The sequence below is a fragment of the Hydra viridissima genome, unplaced genomic scaffold, assembly GCF_058129835.1.
Source record: "Hydra viridissima isolate aposymbiotic clone 2 unplaced genomic scaffold, HvirCarnegie_v1 scaffold_1, whole genome shotgun sequence".
Lineage (NCBI taxonomy): Eukaryota > Metazoa > Cnidaria > Hydrozoa > Anthoathecata > Hydridae > Hydra > Hydra viridissima.
The window spans coordinates 2,335,054-2,355,192 of NW_028324300.1; the positions used below are offsets into that span (position 1 = coordinate 2,335,054).

General features: G+C 30.2%; 3 protein-coding genes and 1 pseudogene across 4 annotated transcripts; 1 reads left to right on the top strand and 3 right to left on the bottom strand.

Annotated features, from left to right (window-relative positions):
* Positions 1–1,010: 1,010 nt before the first annotated feature.
* Positions 1,011–1,913, top strand: LOC149892873 (tyrosine-protein kinase SPK-1-like). Its single transcript, XM_090081941.1, has one exon. It carries the CDS (start codon positions 1,011–1,013, stop codon positions 1,911–1,913), a length of 903 nt encoding a protein of 300 aa, XP_089938067.1.
* Positions 1,914–7,693: 5,780 nt separating this feature from the next.
* LOC149892874 (uncharacterized) lies at positions 7,694–17,205 on the bottom strand (annotated as a pseudogene). Its single transcript, XR_016447538.1, has 7 exons — positions 17,134–17,205; positions 11,307–11,502; positions 11,037–11,162; positions 9,691–9,886; positions 9,309–9,550; positions 8,455–8,617; positions 7,694–7,845 (listed from the first exon to the last, which is right to left on the bottom strand). The product of XR_016447538.1 is annotated as an uncharacterized LOC149892874 (transcript).
* LOC149892875 (uncharacterized) lies at positions 11,881–13,781 on the bottom strand. Its single transcript, XM_090071405.1, has one exon. It carries the CDS (start codon positions 13,422–13,424, stop codon positions 12,255–12,257), a length of 1,170 nt encoding a protein of 389 aa, XP_089927531.1. The 5' UTR covers positions 13,425–13,781; the 3' UTR covers positions 11,881–12,254.
* Positions 13,426–14,427, bottom strand: LOC149892876 (uncharacterized; the record flags this gene model as incomplete). The annotated part of the gene is made up of 2 exons (XM_090081998.1): positions 14,166–14,427; positions 13,426–14,081 (listed from the first exon to the last, which is right to left on the bottom strand). Coding segments are annotated over exons 1-2 (918 nt in total), but the record flags the coding sequence as incomplete, so codon positions are not given.
* Positions 17,206–20,139: the final 2,934 nt, after the last annotated feature.

Here is a 20,139-nt window from a genome sequence, read left to right on the forward strand (position 1 = left end):
TTAGAACTAAGTTTATATAATATGCATATCTTATAAAATTTTCAATTTATATTGTTCGCATAATTTATCATTTAAGCGCTTTTTTATTTGAGTCAAAAACAATTTGCTCAAAGTTATGTGCTGATGTTTTTTTCAAAGTGATGTGCTGACAAAATATCATTTAAGAAGCTGTCATATTTTTAATATCTTTAAATATTATTGTTTTTTGTTTAACTATTATTCTTTTAAATGAATAAGTGTTTATTAAAAGGGTGTGTTTGCACAGAATACTTATGTCAATTTCGTTCTTTTTAGATACACTGATTCAAATATTGTTATTTATTACATTTTAAAGAAGTTATTTTCAAAGTTTTCTTAAATAAAGTTTTCCCAGTACAAATATTTGAACACAGTTTTTTATTATAAACATTTTCCTATTGGAAACAAACTATAGAAATAGCGAAAAAATAAAATAAACATGAAAACTAAGGACCATTACTCTTTTGAATGAAATTTTAAAAGTCTATGTAAGACATTTCTCTCCTTATGACACATCTGCATAAAGATGATTCTCCGTCAGATAACTGTATATGCATTTCATGTCAAGGAAATGTGAAAACGTTTTCTCGTTTTTTTTTTTTTTTGTCAACAATTCCTTTATACATTATTGCAAAAAGTTTGAACAGTTTCAAAATTGTGTTTTGTTTTGTTTTGGCTATTTCCTTCATTTTTATAGAATGGGAAACTTTAATTTCAGGTATGGTATTTCCACAAACTCTCTTTTTCTCCTTTTACGTATAGCTCAATGAGCTAGATCAATTAGACAAAGATTAGTTTTTATTCTGCTTTAGAGGAGTTTATCTGTAAACAGTGCATAGGTACTGACATTAAGTGCATTGAATCTGTCATGTAAAAATATAAAGTATACCAGAAGTTTGTAGAGTCTGTGTTATAAATTGTTAATAGACAGACTGTTTTGAATCATTTCATAAATAAAAATACGATTTATATATAGCAATAACAAATAATAAATGGCTTTCCAAAAGAATCCTGAGGAAAATATAATGTATTGTGATCTTCGAGCATCTTTAAAAGGAAATAAATTAACTGAAGGATCATTTGCAAAAATATATAAGATAAAGATTGAAGGTATCTATGCTGCTGCAAAGGTCTTTAAAGATAATCAAACCCCCCAAGCTATTGAGAGAGCGGCAACAAAGTTCTTTACTCTGAATCATGAAAATATTGTCAAACTTCTCCGATATTGCACAGACCCTTCTTCTCTAATATTTGAATATTGTTCGTTAGATGTTCATGGAAATGAAGTTTGGAACTTGAACATGTTGCTGGAATATTTTAATGAAAATAAAATTTTTAATTTTGAGCAAAGAATAAATTTTGTTCACCAGTGTTCAAAAGGCTTAAATTATTTGCATCGTCAACAAATTGTTCATAAAGACTTTAAGCCAAGCAACATTTTAGTGACTGGTAGTTTAACAAATATTCAACTGAAAATTGCTGACTTTGATGAAATGATAGCAATAACAAACAACAATTTACCTACATATACAAATTACCGCCCTAAAGGAATGACGATGTATTATATTGCTCCTGAAATCCTCAAAAGAACTACTAAAGAAGTATCATTTAAAACAGATACTTATGCTTGGTCTTTGACATCATACGAAATTATGAACGACAAATGCCAAGCCTGGTCAGGTATTATTTATCCCATGAGCGAATGTTTGTTAGTTGAAGCTTTAAAAAATGGTGAAAGACCAGATATAGATAATGCTGCTAAGTTATATGAAAATGCAACAAAGGAGCATCCAATTTTCCAACTTATTTGTCAAGGCTGGGATGAAAATCCAGACAACAGACCTACCTCTAAACTAGTAATATTGTTTTTTACTAATTTCAAACTTGTTTTTTAAATTCTTCTAAGTAACAACTACTGCTAATAAAAAATAACATTTAACATTATAGATTTGTGACAAGATTGCAGGAATAGTTGAACAGCCAGGATCGGTATGAGTTTTAATTTGCCAATTAAAAAAAAAGAATTTAATAAATTGTTATTATTATTTTTTATTTGATTAGCTCTTTAGAACTTTGTTAAGCTTTATTTTGACATGCTTTAAGCTAATTTTTTTCCTAAAATTTAAAATCTAAATAGAAGCGTTTATATGAGAATATCTTTTTTTGTAAGATTTTATAATCGAGATATGGTACACGAAACAAGACATGTAAAAAAATTTGGCTCGTGTTATCCATCTTTATTTTTATTTTTAAATTATCTTTCAAAAAAACATATTTTGTAAAAAAAGGCTTTTATTTTGGTAGTCAGTATGATCTGCTATTTATTTAGTATCTAAATAAGGAATGCATATAAATATATATATAAATATATATATAAATATAAATAAATAAATATATATATATATATATATATATATATATATATATATATATATATATATATATATATATATATATATATACACACATCATTGGCCATAAATAAGAGCTCATTATTTTTTTTTTTTAAATCCTGTTTGATTGAAATTATTTTAAAATATAATGTACTTTTTCAATATTTTATTGGTATTAAATAATAAGTATCATGTTTACTGTTTAATTGACATGTTGTTTCCTTAAAATTTATTTTGTACTCCTAATTATTAATAATTTGATAACAACAACTATAAAATTTTTATTTTTTATGTTGATCAAAAGTTAATGTTCACTGCTTTATTTTTAAAATTTAAGTAATATGTTCATGACTTTTTTCAATAATTTTGATTTTATTATCATCTGCATTTATTATTTCTGATATTTTGTTTTTTGTTTTAAATAGTACTGACAAAAACACGAATAAATTAAATAATAAAAAAGTTACAAAATGAGCAAAGAAATACACCAGTAAACTCCGAAATCACGGTCGAGAATCTCTGAAATAACACGTTACAAATAAAAAAAACCAAAGACTATCTCATCTTCAAATAGCAAATAAGTTAAATATTGCATATTCAATTGTTGCACATATTTTAAAACGTTTTACTGAAACAGGTGACATTAAGGATCAGCGACGATCTGGTCGGCCAGCTGTAACAACACAAAGAGATGAACGTTTATTAATTTGTTTAATGAAACATGACAGAAAATTATCGTCAAGCGCTGTCTGCTATAAATTAAAAAATACATCTGGAATAAAAGTGAGTTGAAGAACTGTTAGAAGAATTCTTCATAGAAATAATTATATGTTGCGACCTGAATGCAAGAAAGCAAGACTTTCAAAGAAACAGCAAAAAGCAAGGATTGCATGGTGCAAATCTGTGCTACAAATATATCTATTTATAATATTAAAAAAGTTATATTAAAGTATTATTAATGCTAAAGCTGATTTATTTCATTAAGTTTCGTTTTATTAAAATCATTTGGTCCCGCATGATATCCCATAATGCTTTGCGCCAAAAATTACACCAATATAATGCGAGTTGGCAGTTATTTACAATGCACCATCATCCTTGATATATTCTGTATATTAATACTGTATATTATTAAATTCTTTCCATTTTTGCGACCCAGCTGTCACAATACCGCGACATGTTACAAGTAGTTTCTGTTGCGTGTTTAAAACCCGGTAAAACAAAAAAAATAACACGTTTCAAGAATCGGTATTCAATCAGAGAAATAAACTAGCACTGTTCACCAAAACACCAACTATAATTCTGATAAATCATATAGAATTTTATAGATGGTTTTGCCGCTGCAGAATAGTAGTATAATGTTATAGGTTTTCGAAACGGTTGTGAAACAAGTAATAAAAACACATGATATTTTAAAAGTGGATTTGCTGCTTCATCAATTTCCATTTGCAGTATGTAGTTATTTCTTTCCCTTCAGATAGAAGATAAAATCGATGTCATCTGAAGAGTCAGCAAGTAGTCATAACCAGTCAGCAATTTTCATTTTTCGTAATTGCTCCCGCAAAAAAAATGGAAATTGACGAAATTTCCTTAAAATTTCATTAACATTGTTTTAGTGGTTTTTTTATGAATATATTTCAGGGATTTTTTTAAAACTATAAACTGAAGACAAAACTTTTAAAGAGCAGAGATTTTAATGAGAAAAGAAGATTTAAAATTGAAAAGTTGTGTTCTCTGCGAGAAAGCTACAGCTGCTTCATTTTTTATTTTATTAATGGTTCAACAGTGTACTTAGAGTACATAAAACGAAATATTTGTTAATATATATATATATATATATATATATATATATATATATATATATATATATATATATATATATATATATATATATATATATTGTTGTTTTATGTTAAGATGCAGTTAGAAGAAATCCAGCAACAAGTGGAGCAACAGATAACGAGATAGGTATTGTTTGTCGGGACTGGTTTAAGCATGCAAGTGATCGAGATGGAGGAAGACAACGACGTGCAAATCATGCGAATCAACACTAATTGTAATACAAAGCGTATATAATATGTATAAATAAAAGTTTTATGTTTTTTAGTTATCATTTTTTTCGTTACTTTTTTTTAACTATTTGATAAAATTGTTGATAAGTCATTTAAACAATTTATTGCATATATGCCCAATAATCGATAATAAATTTTGTAAACGTTAGACATGTTTTGATAATAAATTTTGTAAACGTTATGACATAATTTTTAAAATTAATTGTGAACTTTTGATATATCAATTAGTTGATAAACAATCAATCAATGAAGACTAATTAATTAACATCTAAATTTTTTATACAAAATTAAGCTGTATTTTTTTATTTGTCGCGTATTCAGTAAAAATTGAGCGGTTACGTATTCACGCAATGTCAGGCAAAACTGTTCTTTGCTAACGTCGCGTGCAAATACAGCAACATCAGCAAGCTAGCATTTTCTGTACGTTGGGCCGATTAGGTAGGGCCGATGTGGGACCGGCGATCAAATCGCAGACACACCGACGTCTTAAACCGACGTAGGGCCGACCATAACAAAGACGTCTAAAAGACGTCGGGCGGACGTTCTTGTGTTATCTGGGAACCTAAGCTCCATCTTAAATGTTTAATCATTTAAATTTGACCTTAGTTTTGTGACAAATTGACCTCTTGCAAAAAATGACCTTTCAGCCTCGTCACTTTTATTCAATTTAACTATAGAGCAGTATGCAATAACTCTACGTTGCTTGTTCGTTATTTTGTTAGCTCAAATACTGCCATTTCTTTAAGCATTAATTTGGTTGATTCTACTTTTTGCTTCTTTGGTAAAATTCCAATGACCGTCTCTGTAATGGAGTCCGCAAATACTTCTGACAAAGAAATAAATTATTGCACTTGTTTCTGACTAGTTTCATTTTCTGACGAATTTTTCTCCTCAATCGACTCACTTCTTATATGATTATTGAAACAATAACACGAACTTGATGCAGTAGCACCGATTGCATTTCTATTTGACAGGTAATTTCCAAAACGTCATGTGTGGCTACATTTATGAAATCAGGAATATTCAGGTATTTAACTAAGTTTCTTTATATATAGCGTTTCTCCTCTTTGTGGCTCCTTAAGTAATTGAGCCAAGTACCTCTTGACTAAAGGTGTTTTCATGCATTTTTAGCTGCTTAAAATTGAACTTTAGAACGTTAGAACTTCTTTTGCAAAGTGTTTTAACACCAGATTTAACTGGTATGAGCTGAAGCACTTTGCAGAATGAACTGTAATCTCACTTGATAAATCAATCAGATACATTTTAATTCAATATTTAAGAGTAACAAAACTTGAATTGAGTCACACCTTGGTTGTGGGTATCAGTTTGTTCATCTCCCTTTAATGGAGTTTTGTGCATGTATACATGCTTATATTTGTTTAAATCCAAGGAAGATTATGGGAGAAAAAAGAATTCAAATGTAGGAGAAGACAGAAAGCAATGTGATAAGTGAGATAAGATAAAGTTTTGCATACTTTTTCAAAGCTCAATCAGAGATCTTAGGTTTATTATTTAATGTTCACTGAATATTGTCGTTCACAAAATTGCCACTTTTCACTGAATGCTAAATTATAGTAATGAGATGAAATGTTTTTAGGATAATTAAAAGGAAAGTTAAAATTTACAAAAAGAGATTTCCTATTTGAATTGAATTTAAATAACTGGAGAATCAAATATCTTGATCTACATCCTTTTATTATTTCTTTAAAAGTCAGGTTGTTTAACATGTTGCTCAAGTTTGCAGGTTGTTTGATGATTGCAGATTGCTAAAGAAATTTCTTTATGGTAAATTTTTTAACACTTATACACCCATTTAAATTCATTTTGTTGAAAAGTATAAAGGAAAAGTTTTCTTTAAAAAAAAGCGATGTTATTATTGCCAATAATGACATCGCTTTTTTTAAAGAAAACTTTACCCAAATAAAAGAACTTGGGTAATATTTGCTGTTAATTGCAAAAGTAAAAAAAAAGAACAACTATCAGAATTATTAATGACTTCATCCAAATCCAAATTGTTTTTATTTGACTGATATTTAAGCCCATAATTGGACCAAAAACATAAACTACAGGAATTATTTTGCAAAAAGTTTAACAGTATTAGATTTCAAAATAACTAATTAACAGGTCATTTTTAACGTACCTGTCTCATCGGGTAAATTTTTTCAGGTAAATCTTTTGCTAAAAACGTATTACACAATTTGGTTTTACCAAATAACTTAATTTTAAGTGATAATGCTAATAATGCTTTTTTACAATTGTGAATAAATTTAAAGCTGTTTTGATGGGTTTTGGCAAAAAAAATGCTCTTACTTTGGTAAAGCCACATTTAAGCGGCCTAAAATAATTTTACTTTTTAGCTTTCTGCGCTCTCGTTCACGGAGACTAAAACATCATAGAATAATTTATAAAAACCATAGTAGAAAATGTTCTAAGTAGCTTTTTCAGTTTTTTTTTTTTTTTAATTTCGGAACTGTGCCCTTTTTATAACTTTTTTTAATGTTATAATGTGTTTTTAATATTGTCGTTTGGCGCTACTCGACTTTCGCACCCCCCTTTTTTTATGATTGATTCTGATAGAGAATTTTATGCTGATTAAGAATCGTATAAAAACATAGGTCTCAAAATCAACGGAAAGTGCTCTAACCTGAAGTTGAAAGTACAAAAATATACGAAAAATCCCTTATCCCAGCCAGCACAATTTCATTGGGCCAATATTGGGCCAATACAGGCTGCCAATATTGGGCAAATATTGGCTGCCAATAAAGGGCAAATAATGGGGAGTGCAAATTGGGCCATTACCGGGCAAATATCGGTATGTAGTCGGCAGAATAACTGCTCTGATATTGAGCCAAGATTGGTTTTGATTGGCTAATCATAGCTCAACATTGGCCAATAATGTCCCAAATCACGGTCAAATATAGGCTACTACTGGCCCGACGTTGGTCATAATAATCGCCCAACCTCGGCCAATACAAGCCTAATATTGGCTATTCCTGTCACTATATTAGAACTTGTATACTCACGCCACATTTTTATTTGGCAACATGAGCTTACAACTGTCACTTCCATGCTAACAAATTTGTAATACATAAGATAACAACTGAATTTCTTTCTGAAAATTTATTTTGTCAATTTGTTTAAAATAAAATACAATTAATTAAAAACAAATACTTCATTACATTTGATATAATTATTTATTATAAAAAAGAAAAATTAAACGTCTTCCAAGGAACTTTCCAAACTTTTACGCCTCTCCTCGCAAATTTTTTTTAGGTCGTCCCTGTCAATTGAACCTGACAGCCATTTTGACAGGATCTTGTCCAGTTGACTAATCGTCGCTGCGGGAAAGTTTTTCCTTATTGCATCTACATGAAGAAATACCAAGATTAAATAGAGATGAAAAGAAAAAGGAAAAAAAAAACATCTATCAAAATAAAAGTTCAATCCGCCACCACTGAACAAGTCACAAACACAGACATCTTGTCTGTTTAAATTAATAATTACAATGATACTTTCATATTAACACCAGATTAAAACCCTAATGTGTAATTTCAATAAAAAGTCAAAATCAAAAGTAAATTACTAAACAATATACTGCATGCAATTCTGATCCGTTTTTATTCAATATGTTTTGCTTTTTCTTTTAATTAAAAGATTAATAATTTAATTATGTAATTAGATAATCCATTTTCCAAATTTATATAATTTTTTTATCATCAATTTTATTTAATTTGGGTAGAGAATTTAATTTATTAAATGACACCACAAATGACAAAAATTTTTAAAATCTTAACAAATGACAACTTTACATACATTCTGAAAGCTAATGTTTGTCAAAATAATTCAACAATAGAAATAAAGCAAATTACTACAAAATAAAAATACTAAGCGTATTCAAAAAATGTTTCATAAAATTTTCGGAATGTCCCAAATATATCGGGCAACTGGCTTATTTATGAAATGCCTAGACTTACCATATATCACATCTTTCACCCCAACTTGGCCACTAAACTCTAGCTTTCCTTTTCTTCCAGTGAAATTGTATAGCATCGAGAGTTGTGCTGTCAAAATTCTTTTTGATACTCTTCTCATACAGTCTTCCTGGCTATTCCCACCAATGCGAGCCAAATAGTTTATCTAAGAAAAAAAAACATAAGCTTTGAAAGATCTGCAACATATAAGCTATGATAAATCTGCAAATGGATCTGCCACCCAACCACAACTAATTAAAATTAAAAAAAAGTTCTAATCGTGCATTTAATCTATCATGCATGCTTTGCTTGTTATTTACCAAGTTTCTGATAAAAAGACTTGGAATATTTAGCTTAATGACAAAATTTTCCCAGATTAACCAAAGAAATCAGTTACAAATAGAATTTATTGTATAAGTGTATTATTTTTTATTAATATTCAGTTTGCCTTATAATAACAGCAGTTGTGCAGTGGTAGCGCAGTTGTCTCAGAAACCAGGGATCCGAAACCCACCTCTGGACAAGTTTTTCTACATTGGTTAGAAAGGAAACCTGAACTTCTTATTAAATATGCCTCCGCATAAAGTCTCCGCAAAAGTCACATGCATATGAATTGAATATTTAACCAAAGTAATGGTCAACTTATTGTGAAACATTGGTCACACAGTAGAAAAATCAAATTTTTTGATTAAAACCAATAACAGTGCAGTTACATGTTATTTTATAAATGATTGTTATTAAGAAAAAATATATAAAAACTATTTTTTTAATTATATAACATATTATTATATTTAAAAAAAAGAAACAATTTAATAAAATAGAGATAAAACTTTGCAAATTAATAAAAAATAGCTTACTGTTCTTGATCTCTGATCAGAATCTTCAATAAGAATTCGGTTGAATTCCAGAAGATCATTTATCTGTTGGAGCGGAAAGGTCAGGGCTTCTGGAAGAGTTGCAGTCATAGTTTGCCCAATAAGGGGCTTGTTTCTGTCGCTGCTCTTTAATTTCAGCTTTCAGCTCCTCCAGTTGCTTGAACACACTTTGGAAAAATGGCTTAACAGCCTCAGCCACTGCATGCTTTACTATATCAGGAAGTATAGATACAAAAATATTTTCAAGTTACATGCTAATAGTGTATATTTTAAAACATAAAAATCTTTTTGATAAACAAAGTTCAAAGTCTAAGTTATTTGAGGGCAAAGGCCTAAAAATAAATTCTAAAATTAAAACTTACGAGTTGTGGAAGCAGAACGTGCTGATGGTTGACCAAACATTTGATGAGATGATGTTGTTACAATTTGACGTGGAGTCGGTGGTGCAGGAAGTGAATTATGCACCACATTTTTTGATGGTTGTAGTTCTTCTTCTGAGCTTGAGCTCGAATACTGATTTCTCCTTAACACTTTGGATTGAATTTCAGATCCAAATTCAGGAGCCCCAAAACAATATAATTTTTTCAAACAATAAACTGAAAAAAATTGTACTTAATTGAACAGGAGTGTACCCTATGGTTTTTTCTGAAACATTTTTCGTTTTACCTTAATTGTCCGCTATGATAATCAATAGTCCCTTTTTTTTTTTTTTTTATAAAAAAAGAATTAATTCATACTTTTCGTTACGCTAATTTTTTTTGACAAAATTTAAATGGAAATTTATTTTACTTAATAAAAACAAAACATTCAGTGTTATTGTCATGTGATTTAAAATGAATAAAAAAACAATACACAAGAATTTTGAATAAAAAGGAAATGTTATTTTGAAACATTAAAAATGCAAGAGTAACGTTTAATTTCATTTTGATGCATTTGCATTTTTATTTTTAAAAAAAACGTGCTTTAAATTGCAACAACATTTTAAAAATCAGTATAGCTGCACTTTAGATTTTAAATTGGGTGCATCTAATTGAATAGAATTTAAGTCGACTTCTTTTTATTGCGTTTAGTAAAATTATATAACGCACCATAGTGTGTTCATTTTTAAATTAGTTTAAATAATAATAAATAATAAAGTTAAGCTGTTACAATTGTTTTACCAATTGCGCAACACAATAACAGAAGAGATTGTGCTATGACAGCTATACTGTTAGTTAATCCATGAGTATAATTTATCTAATATGATGTTTTTAAAAAGTTCTGTCTAAAGATAAATTCGTTGCAATAGTTTGTTGCATCTATTCTTGAATTGATCGATTAAGTCAGCTTCTAATTTAAATGCTTTTTTAACTGTTTATTTTGTAATAGTTTTTTTTTAAACAATCACAAGGAATGAAATCTGCATCATTCAAAGTACAATTTTACTAATAAACACTCTTTTTTATATATAAAAACAAAGTCAATCAACAGCCTTTTTTTGTAAAAGTCACCATTTGGGAAAACAATTTGTCTTGTGCCCTTGATACAGCCCTGTTGCTAAAATCAATTAAGGGTAATTTTAAAATTTACAAAATAACCTAATTATATATAATCTTACACTTTCTTTTAAAAAATAAATTCTTTAATAACTAATTTATGTATAACAAACAAACAAAAAAATGTATCACATTTCTGCACTACAACTAAATGTTAAGAACTAGAGCAACAATATATCATACCATTGCTGTTTCTGCTTCCTTTTCCTCTTTTCTGGCTCAATTACTTGTTCAGAGCAACTTGAAGAAATATCAGTGTTATCCAACGACTTGACTTCTGCCCTTCTCATCTTTTCATAATCTGGGACAAATAAATTTTACAATTGTTTTAACTACTAGGTGTAAAATAATGCTACCCACTGTGTTCGTTTTTTTGACATATCCATTAAAAAATTTAAGATTACAGGGTATAGTATAATTATAGAATTGGTACAAATTTACTTGCCTCCGCTTTTCAATATCCGCAAATATGGGTAGATGGGCCAGTCTTTATGATTTAATATGGGCACTTTTCCTACTTTTGCCAATTGTGTGGCACCTATTGGCTGAGGCCAATAGCAGCTATTGGATTCCTGTATTAACCAACAATGTGGAACTACTGCTACTCCCTCTTGAAACTCAATTAGATGAAACATGGTATGCTGTAAAAGTTAAGTAAAAAAGTATAAACAAAAATATGCATAAAAATAATGGTTTACTTTCTAGTGGGACACATTTTTCTGGGACACATTTCTGACATTTTTATTTAATGTGAACATACATTTAAAAGAAAAAAACCAAAATTAAATTTTTATTTAATTTAAAACAATAATTAAACTCAATAATTATATATATATATATATATATATATATATATATATATATATTAAAGATATGATAGCAAATAAAGATGAATTTACCACATTCAACCTATATGTTTATATTTTTGCACAAGTCATGTGCAAGCATTATAATTTGTATTTATAATAAAGTTTCAACAAGCAAAGTTACAGCATTTTAGTTCTACAGTTTTCGGATGGGAGCCTTATAAACAAGTGTTGTAATTGAAAACTAAATCATTTATTAAAAACATTTTTTTTTAGATTGCTTTTAAACATACTTTAACATAAAACAAATTCAAATTTAGACAAGTCTATGCCTTTAAAGGTTTATATTTACAGTTGTAGGTAAATCTATAATCTAAATCTAAATTCAATAAATGTTAATGAAAACTTAAATCATCAGGTTACTCCGAACTTTTGCTGGCTAATGTGTTTAATACTTAAGAAGTTACTTGACCCCTGTGCCTTGCAGCAAAAGTTTGTATAAATTAACCTTGTAGGAGATATGAGGAAATAGAGAAAGAGACTTTTTAGATTTTAATAGGTTTTAAGCGATTATTTATAGTTACATGCTACTTAGACAGAGGAATAAGAATAAATTTAGTCTGGTATGGTAACTTCACATATTTCCTTTGAATTTGATCCACTCTGGCAGTTTTATAATGACTAGACAAATTAGATGCCTTCACAATATCAAAATTTTCCAAAGAATTAGCAGGATACTTAAAAAAGGGCTCAATAGTTGAAAAAATTTCATAAACAACCCAATGGTTTTCATCACTATCCAACTTTAAAATATTTCGAATCAAACAAAACTTGTTATTTAATTTTATGCAATTGTTTCCTTTTGAGGTAGAGTAAAATAAACCATTTATAAAAATTTCTTTAAATTGTAAACAACTGGATTGTTTATTTAATATAACAGGGCCTTGGTCATGTAGCTTTCTGGGAACGCCTTCTTCCATAGATTTGCAAGAATTTCTTGTTAATAACCCATTCCTTTCTGATATACGCCTAATAACTTGTTGTAGAGGTAATTGTGGTTTACGTATCAAATATTTTAAATGTCCCAGGAAGTTTTCAAACGGAAATGCAGAGTAGCTATCAAGTGATCCAAATTTTTTTAAATCTTCTGCTATATGTATCAAGCCATGTACATTATAGCTAATAAAGCCTCTACCATAAATTTCCATAGCATTTTCAACAAAAGCACATAGAAGAGTTGCTGCATAATCTGCATGACTTGCACACAGATCTGGACTAGTTAAACAGTGAATCCCAACAAAAAACAAAAGAAAATTTTTATACAGAGCGTTTGACAGATGCCCTTTTAGCGCAACAATTCCACTATATAATAAAAATTGTCTAAACTCAACTGCTTTCCATCTTTCAATGTCACGTAAAGGTCTACACTTTCTGGAAAATTCGCGAGGAATGAAAGTTCTAAATTCAAATAGCCTTTTTGAAATGCCATTAATGGATGTCTGTCCTATCCTTATTCCATCTTTAACAGGACTTTTCAGTAAAAACATTAAAATCCTCTTCATTACTCCAAGGCACACTAAGTGCATGTAGTCAAGTGGAAACTGTGTCACCATGCCAATAGACAAAGTTTTTAAAGGAGTAACACCTATGTGATGTTCAAAATCTGTCATCTGATTAAAAGCTTGATCAGTCCTAAGTGCTTGGAAATATAACCTTGTTGTGCCATTCCCCCTTTTGTGTACACTTATCACAACCATAATATCCAGAATGACCTTTGATTTGTTTCACATATGCTCTTGCAGGGGTGTCAGAAATAAAACAGGATATATTTATATTAGCAGAGTAATTTTTACTATCTACATACAAACTTACAGGGCGCTTTTCTAATTCAAGCATTTCTTCAATAAAATCTTTTAAAAATTCATCTATGTGTACCGGTTTACTCTGTCCACAAAACAAGCCTATCAAAAATGGCTTCGATACTTTTGCTAGTATCGGCCAAAATTGCTGTGTATTGGACTTGTGCAAAGGTAATCCATCAAAATTAATCTGCAGGGAAATCACAGGAACTCCTGATGAAATGTTTTTGAAGAAATGTGTTAAATGGCTTAGACGCTGCAATGACTTTACAATACCAAAGTGAAAATAGGAACCACCTTCAGCTGCTCGAACATTGCTTGAACGAGGTGTCTTCATTACAGTTCTTGGATCTTTTGGAAGTGATGGGTGAAATATTCTCAGTATAGACAAAAGAGAAGAAATGGCAACCATAGAAATAGAAAAAGATGCTGCCCACATTCCCAATTCAAATGCTAAACATTTTTCATTATTTTTAATTTCATCTTGATCCTCATTTTCGCTTTCGCTAGCATAAGTCTCTGAAAATGATTCCGCATCACAATCTTCACTTTCATCTTAATACATATATCTATCCCATTCATCATTAATTTCATTATCATTTAATAAAGTTTGAACATGTACAGATGTAATTTCATAACATACATCTAAGGTATTGTTGAATTCAGATTCATTATCATTATCTAACACATTTTGATTTCTTGAAGATTGTAAATCAACATGATTAACTTTTTCCACCTGCGCAATGTCTGTAAAATTGTCATTAAAAACAGACATCTCAAAATGTTGGTTCATAGGTATAGTTTGACAGCTGACAGATTCTTCGTCAATAGCAGTCATAATTTTATTTACTGACTTCAAGATTTTTCGTCTCTTTGACCAGTATGAAGGCGCAGTATCCATTTCAGTAATACAGATTGATACAAAGTTATAACAGGTTTTGACAACTGAATCAACAGTTTTAGCAAATTAAAGCAATAAAGGCCATAAATTTTTATAAATATCAATTTTTATAAATACACTGGCCTGCAATGGTTTTCCTCTTTAAAATCTGAGTAACGTTTTTTATAGTTTCTGATGTGCTGATTACGAGAAAAATAATTAAAAAAATCCATCACGTCAGGATTTTTTGATATGGAATATTTAAGATTTTGCTTTAAAATGTTTGAGCGCCTACCTTTTGAAATGTCTAAAACGTTATTAATTTACTTCAGCTCAATTTTTATTTCATATAATTAGTGTAAGGGAACATAGAAATTAACGCCAATTAGTAATTTGTTAATGACTACATAAAAGTATTAGTAGTTCGCATTAAACATGTCAAAAACGGGTCATTTTGGCTTAATTTAGTAATGAGCTCATTATTACATAATGATTTGGTAATATTAACTAATTGTTGTGAATATTATTAGAAAAGGGTGTAATTAAGATAAACCAAAGGATTTTTGTTTAAGTACCCGCACTTATTTAGAAATTTAACAGTTGAAGTGCGCATCTTGCAACATAAACTTTAAAATGGCATCGCAAAGTTGTTTAAACTCTCCTAATTGTTTCTGTTATATTTGCGGGAAATTTATGGTGATAAAACAACGAAACAGTATTACAGACTTTGTAAAAAGTATTTATAAAAGTTATTTTGGACTCGTTTTAAGTAACCAAGACAAAACTTGGGCACCTCATAAAATTTGTACGACTTGTTTATTAGAACTTCGCAATTGGTCAAAAAGACAGAAAAATAGCTTCAAAATCGTTTCGCCTGTGCTATGGGGAGAGCCTAACGACCATGTTAAAGATTGCTACTTTTGTTGTTGTGACATAACTAAATACAATTAAAAAAATAAAAGGGACGTAAACTATCCAAACGTGTCATCAGTTACGCCTGCAATATTTGGCGATTCAAAAATGGTGCAGCCCCCGGTTCCAGCTCTACAAATTGAAAATTCTGACTGTGATATAGAGGAAGAGGATGTACACCAATCTGATCCTGAATTTCATGGAGATTCTGACGCTTGTCAGCTCTTTTCACAGTCACATTTAAACGACTTGACAAGAGATTTGAATCTTCCCAAAGATGCAGCGGAACTCCTCGGATCACAATTAAAAGAAAGAAATATGCTGGCACCTGGTACTTCATTTTCATGGTACTGTCACAGAGAAAAAGATTTTCTTCCATTCTTCGCTGAAGATGAAGATTTAGTGTTCTGTAAAGATATTCCAGGCTTGACGAAAATGTACGACATTGAATACGATCCTAACGAGTGGAGATTGTTTATTGACTCCTCAAAAAGAAGTTTGAAAGTAGTTCTTCTGCATAATGGGAATACATATGCCTCGTTACCTGTTGCACATTCTGTCCATTTAAAGGAATGTTATGAAAATTTGGAAAAGCTTTTGACTAATATAGCTTACGAGCAACACGGTTGGATGTTGTGTGGAGATTTGAAAATCATAAGCATGCTACTAGGCCAACAAGGTAGTTATACAAAATACCCGTGCTTTCTTTGCGAGTGGGATAGCCGGGATAAACAACATCATTGAACCAAAAAGAAATGGACTCCAAGAACTGAACTAACCCCAGGATTCAAAAACGTACTTAAACAGAGTTTGGTTCCCAGAGAAAAAGTTTTACTGCCACCATTGCACATCAAATTGGGTATAATGAAGCAATTTGTGAAGGCTTTAAATAAAGAGGGGGAAGGCTTCAAATATCTGCATTCAGTTTTTCCATCTTTATCAGAAGCTAAGATAAAAGAAGGAATTTTCGTCGGCCCTGATATTAGGAAATTAATGTCGGATGAAAAGTTTGATGAAAAACTTAATGATAACGAGTTGCAAGCATGGCAGTCATTTAAGGAAGTGGTGACAAAATTTTTGGGGAACAATAAAAGCTCCGACTATAAAGAAATAGTGGCCAAAATGATTTCCAATTTGGGTGTAATGGGTTGTAATATGAGGATTAAACTTCATTTCTTAAATTCTCATATTGATTACTTCCCAGAAAATCTAGGAGCGAAGAACAAGGTGAAAGATTTCACCAAGATTTGAAAGAGCTTGAAGTTCGGTATCAAGGAAGATGGAATACCAACATGATGGCGGACTATTGTTGGTTATTGAAGCGCGACGATCCAAACCGGAAATTTAAGCGAGAATCGCACAACCGAAGCTTCCAGGAGAAAAGGACCAGGTTTCACAAATGAAATTTAAATGTTATTTAGACTAGTGTTAAGTTGTTATTATATTTTAGTAGTTTTTTAAGTTAAAAATAATGTTCTGTTTTAAATATATTTTTTTTTATGTGAAATCTTCTGTTTTTTTGCTATTTTCTATTTGTGCCTTTTTTGAAAAATCTGGAGGTGATAGAGAAAAACTAAGTACATATTCGTAATCAGCGCACCAAAATACCCTAGAATCAACTATCAAATTCCAGAGAGGAAGTTATGACTCTCATTTTGCAGGCCTGTGATATTAATTTACAAAAATCATTTACTTTAATTTACAAAAATTACTTATTAATGAGTCAAAACCAAAGTGCAAAGTGAATTTTATAAAAATATAACGTGAATGACCATGAGAGTTGTGTTAGTTAAATATTAAATTAAATCTACTTACTATAGAAGATAAAGAACAAGAAAAACAAAATTAAGCTATGTCGCACGAGGGAGATACAAATAATTGTTTTCGTTTCCAATTGTTTTCGTTTCACTTTCCAATATAGTCTACCAATATGCACGCTCGAGCGTGCCGATTAAGGATTCTTTATCGGCCAGCAAACGCCAAAACTCCGCAAACCTTGCAAAGAGATGGCTTTTGATGGCCCAATATAGCCATTAGAAAACTTTATTGGGCCGATATTGGGCGACCATTTGGTGTTGTCTGGGATATTCGCCATCTTGAAAAGTGACTTTTTTTGTTTTAAAAGTTATCATTTTAAAGTACCAGCTACCTGGTTTTTATACTTTATAACAAAGATTTCCAATTATGGAACGTTTTGAGACTTCATTCAAGTTTAAATTGTCACGCAAATTTGCTTTAACTGGGATTATTACTTTGTTGTCTAAAATATCTTTTGAAATTTTTATCAAAGAAGTTGTAAAATTCTTTTATTGATTATATACTGAAGTAAGTTTGATAAAATAAAATTGTTAATGTTAAAAATATTTATATTTAAAACTGTTGACTTTTTCTTCTCATACTTTTAGTTAAACCCCCCGTAAAAATTTATTTTCATCGTGCCTGTCGTATAAAAAGGAATGTTTCATAAATAGATTTCTTGTAAATTCATTTACATAAATATCATGGCCCTTCGAAGACCAACAGTAAACAATTTTGACTCTCTTTCCTTAACAGAAATAGGAGCAAAATTCAAATACAATTTAGAAGCTACAATTCGTTGGTGCAAAACTTATGGTTTACTCGCTGAAAGGATGAATTGTAGTGTTTGTAACGTGCCCTGCACACAACAAGTACATAATAGATCAATCGATCAAGTCAGTTGGAGATGTCCAGTTAAGCGCTGCAAAAGAACATTCAGTATAAGAAAAGACAGCTTCTTTGAGAAATCCCATCTACACTTGTGGCAAGTATTAGGCTTAACATACGTTTGGAGTAGAAGTGCGGGTAAGAGTCGGGGATTATCAATAAGCGATATAAGGCAAGAACTAAATATTGGAAGCGATGACACCATTGTTGATTGGAATCAATTTTGCAGAGATATTTGCGTCTCATATTTCCTCAATAACCCTGATCCAATTGGCGGTCCAGGATGTATTGTTGAAGTAGATGAATCTGTTTTCTGTCGAAGAAAATATCAAGTTGGTAGAATAATCCCGCAGCAGTGGATATTTGGTGGATATGAACCTGCAACAAAGAAAGGCTTTTTAGTTCCTGTCCAAAATCGCGATGCTGCAACATTGATTCCAATCATACATTAATGGATACTTCCTGGTTCTATTGTCTGGAGTGACATGTGGAGAGTATATAATGATATGCAAGCTCCTGCATATTTACATGGGACCGTTAACCATACCCTCAATTTTGTAGATCCGCAGACAGGCGTGACGACAAATCACGTGGAAGCTATGTGGTGTCGAGCCAAATCTAAGTTTAAATCTATGATGGGGCTAACTAACCGCGAAATGGTTGCTGATTATTTATCCGAATTTATGTGGATGCAGAGGTTTCCCGAACATCGGTTTTTTCACTTTTGGGATCAGGTTGATACAGCATATCCTGTTTGACTGCTACCATTTATAGCTTTTTGTGTGCATCGAACGTAACATACATTTATAGTTCATGCCGAGGATCTTGTATTTCAAAAACGGCTATTTTCATAGCCACACAATCTAATTAAAAATAGTTTTCAGAACCAATCATAAAAAAAAAAGGGGGGGGGGGGTGCGAAAGTCGAGTAGCGCCTTGTCGTTTTTTTAATATAGTCACATGGTACTTTATGTTATGTGTTGATTTTTTTTTATAGTTATTTGTTATACTTAAAGAATATAGGTCAAAGTAATAATTGTTTATTCAATGTTTTTTAAGAGATATGTGGCTATAAAAATAACCGTTTAGCTTGTCAGTTATAAAGGACGGGACACGCAAGGTTGATATATATTATTGTATATTATATATAAATATATCCTATAGTAATTTAAAATCAATTGTGCAGTAATATTTTTATTCCACTATTAAATTCCATAGCTTATTTCTTTTTTGAAATCACTCACGCGTATTTTGAGAGTACTAAGAGTATTTTGGCATATTTTTTGCATTTTATTTTGTTTTGTATTTAAAATACTTTTGAAAAGTATTTCAAATACAATACAAAATGCTTTCGCCAAAAATGTGCCAAAATACTCATACAAAATTTTTACTTTTGAAGAATTTCAAAACTTGCTTTTTCTCATTTACAAAATAAATAGTGGGGTTGTAAAAATTGTTCACTTTTATCTTAAATTAGTAGATATTCAAATTAGTAGATACTCTATTATTGTTTTCTTTCTAATATTCTCATTTTCTTTTTTTTTTTTTTTTCAAGTTAATAATGCTTGAAAATGGGAAACAAATGAGGTATTTGGTTGTTACAAAAAGTGCCCAGTGATGAATTTTTAGAGTTTGGCTTCCTTCAAAAGAACATGTGCACTTAGAATTCATCTCAAGAAAACAAAGAAAACTTTTTTAAAAGTTCACTTTCCTCCTAACTTCTTGTCATCTATCTTTTAATCTGTTTTAAAATCAATTTGGAACAGCAATTATGAGCAATAAGCTAAAATTATATTTCACTAGCTTTTGATAGATACTGAAATATAATTCAGTTAATAATGAAGTGTGATTGCATCTGCTTTAACATAAGCCAAATAAAAAAGTTTGGTGAAAACCTTTTAAACAAATGCAGCTATTTGTTATGGATTATTGATTGCTGAAAACGTATCAGTTTTTTTTTATCACCAACATTCTTCTCACAATATAAACTTGATTGTATTATAAAACGGAGCAAGTTGACTGGACCCCGGTATGGTTACTTTCCTCACTTTGATATCATAATGACTTTGATGACCAGGCAGCATTACCGCCTTAAAAAACTCAGGGTCCCTTAAGAACAATTCTTTAATGGACCCT

What these genes read in the sequence shown, in the direction of transcription:
- LOC149892873 (XM_090081941.1), top strand. Translation starts at nt 1,011, where the DNA reads ATGGCTTTCCAAAAGAATCCTGAGGAAAATATAATGTATTGTGATCTT.
- LOC149892875 (XM_090071405.1), bottom strand. Translation starts at nt 13,424, where the DNA reads ATGGTTGTGATAAGTGTACACAAAAGGGGGAATGGCACAACAAGGTTA.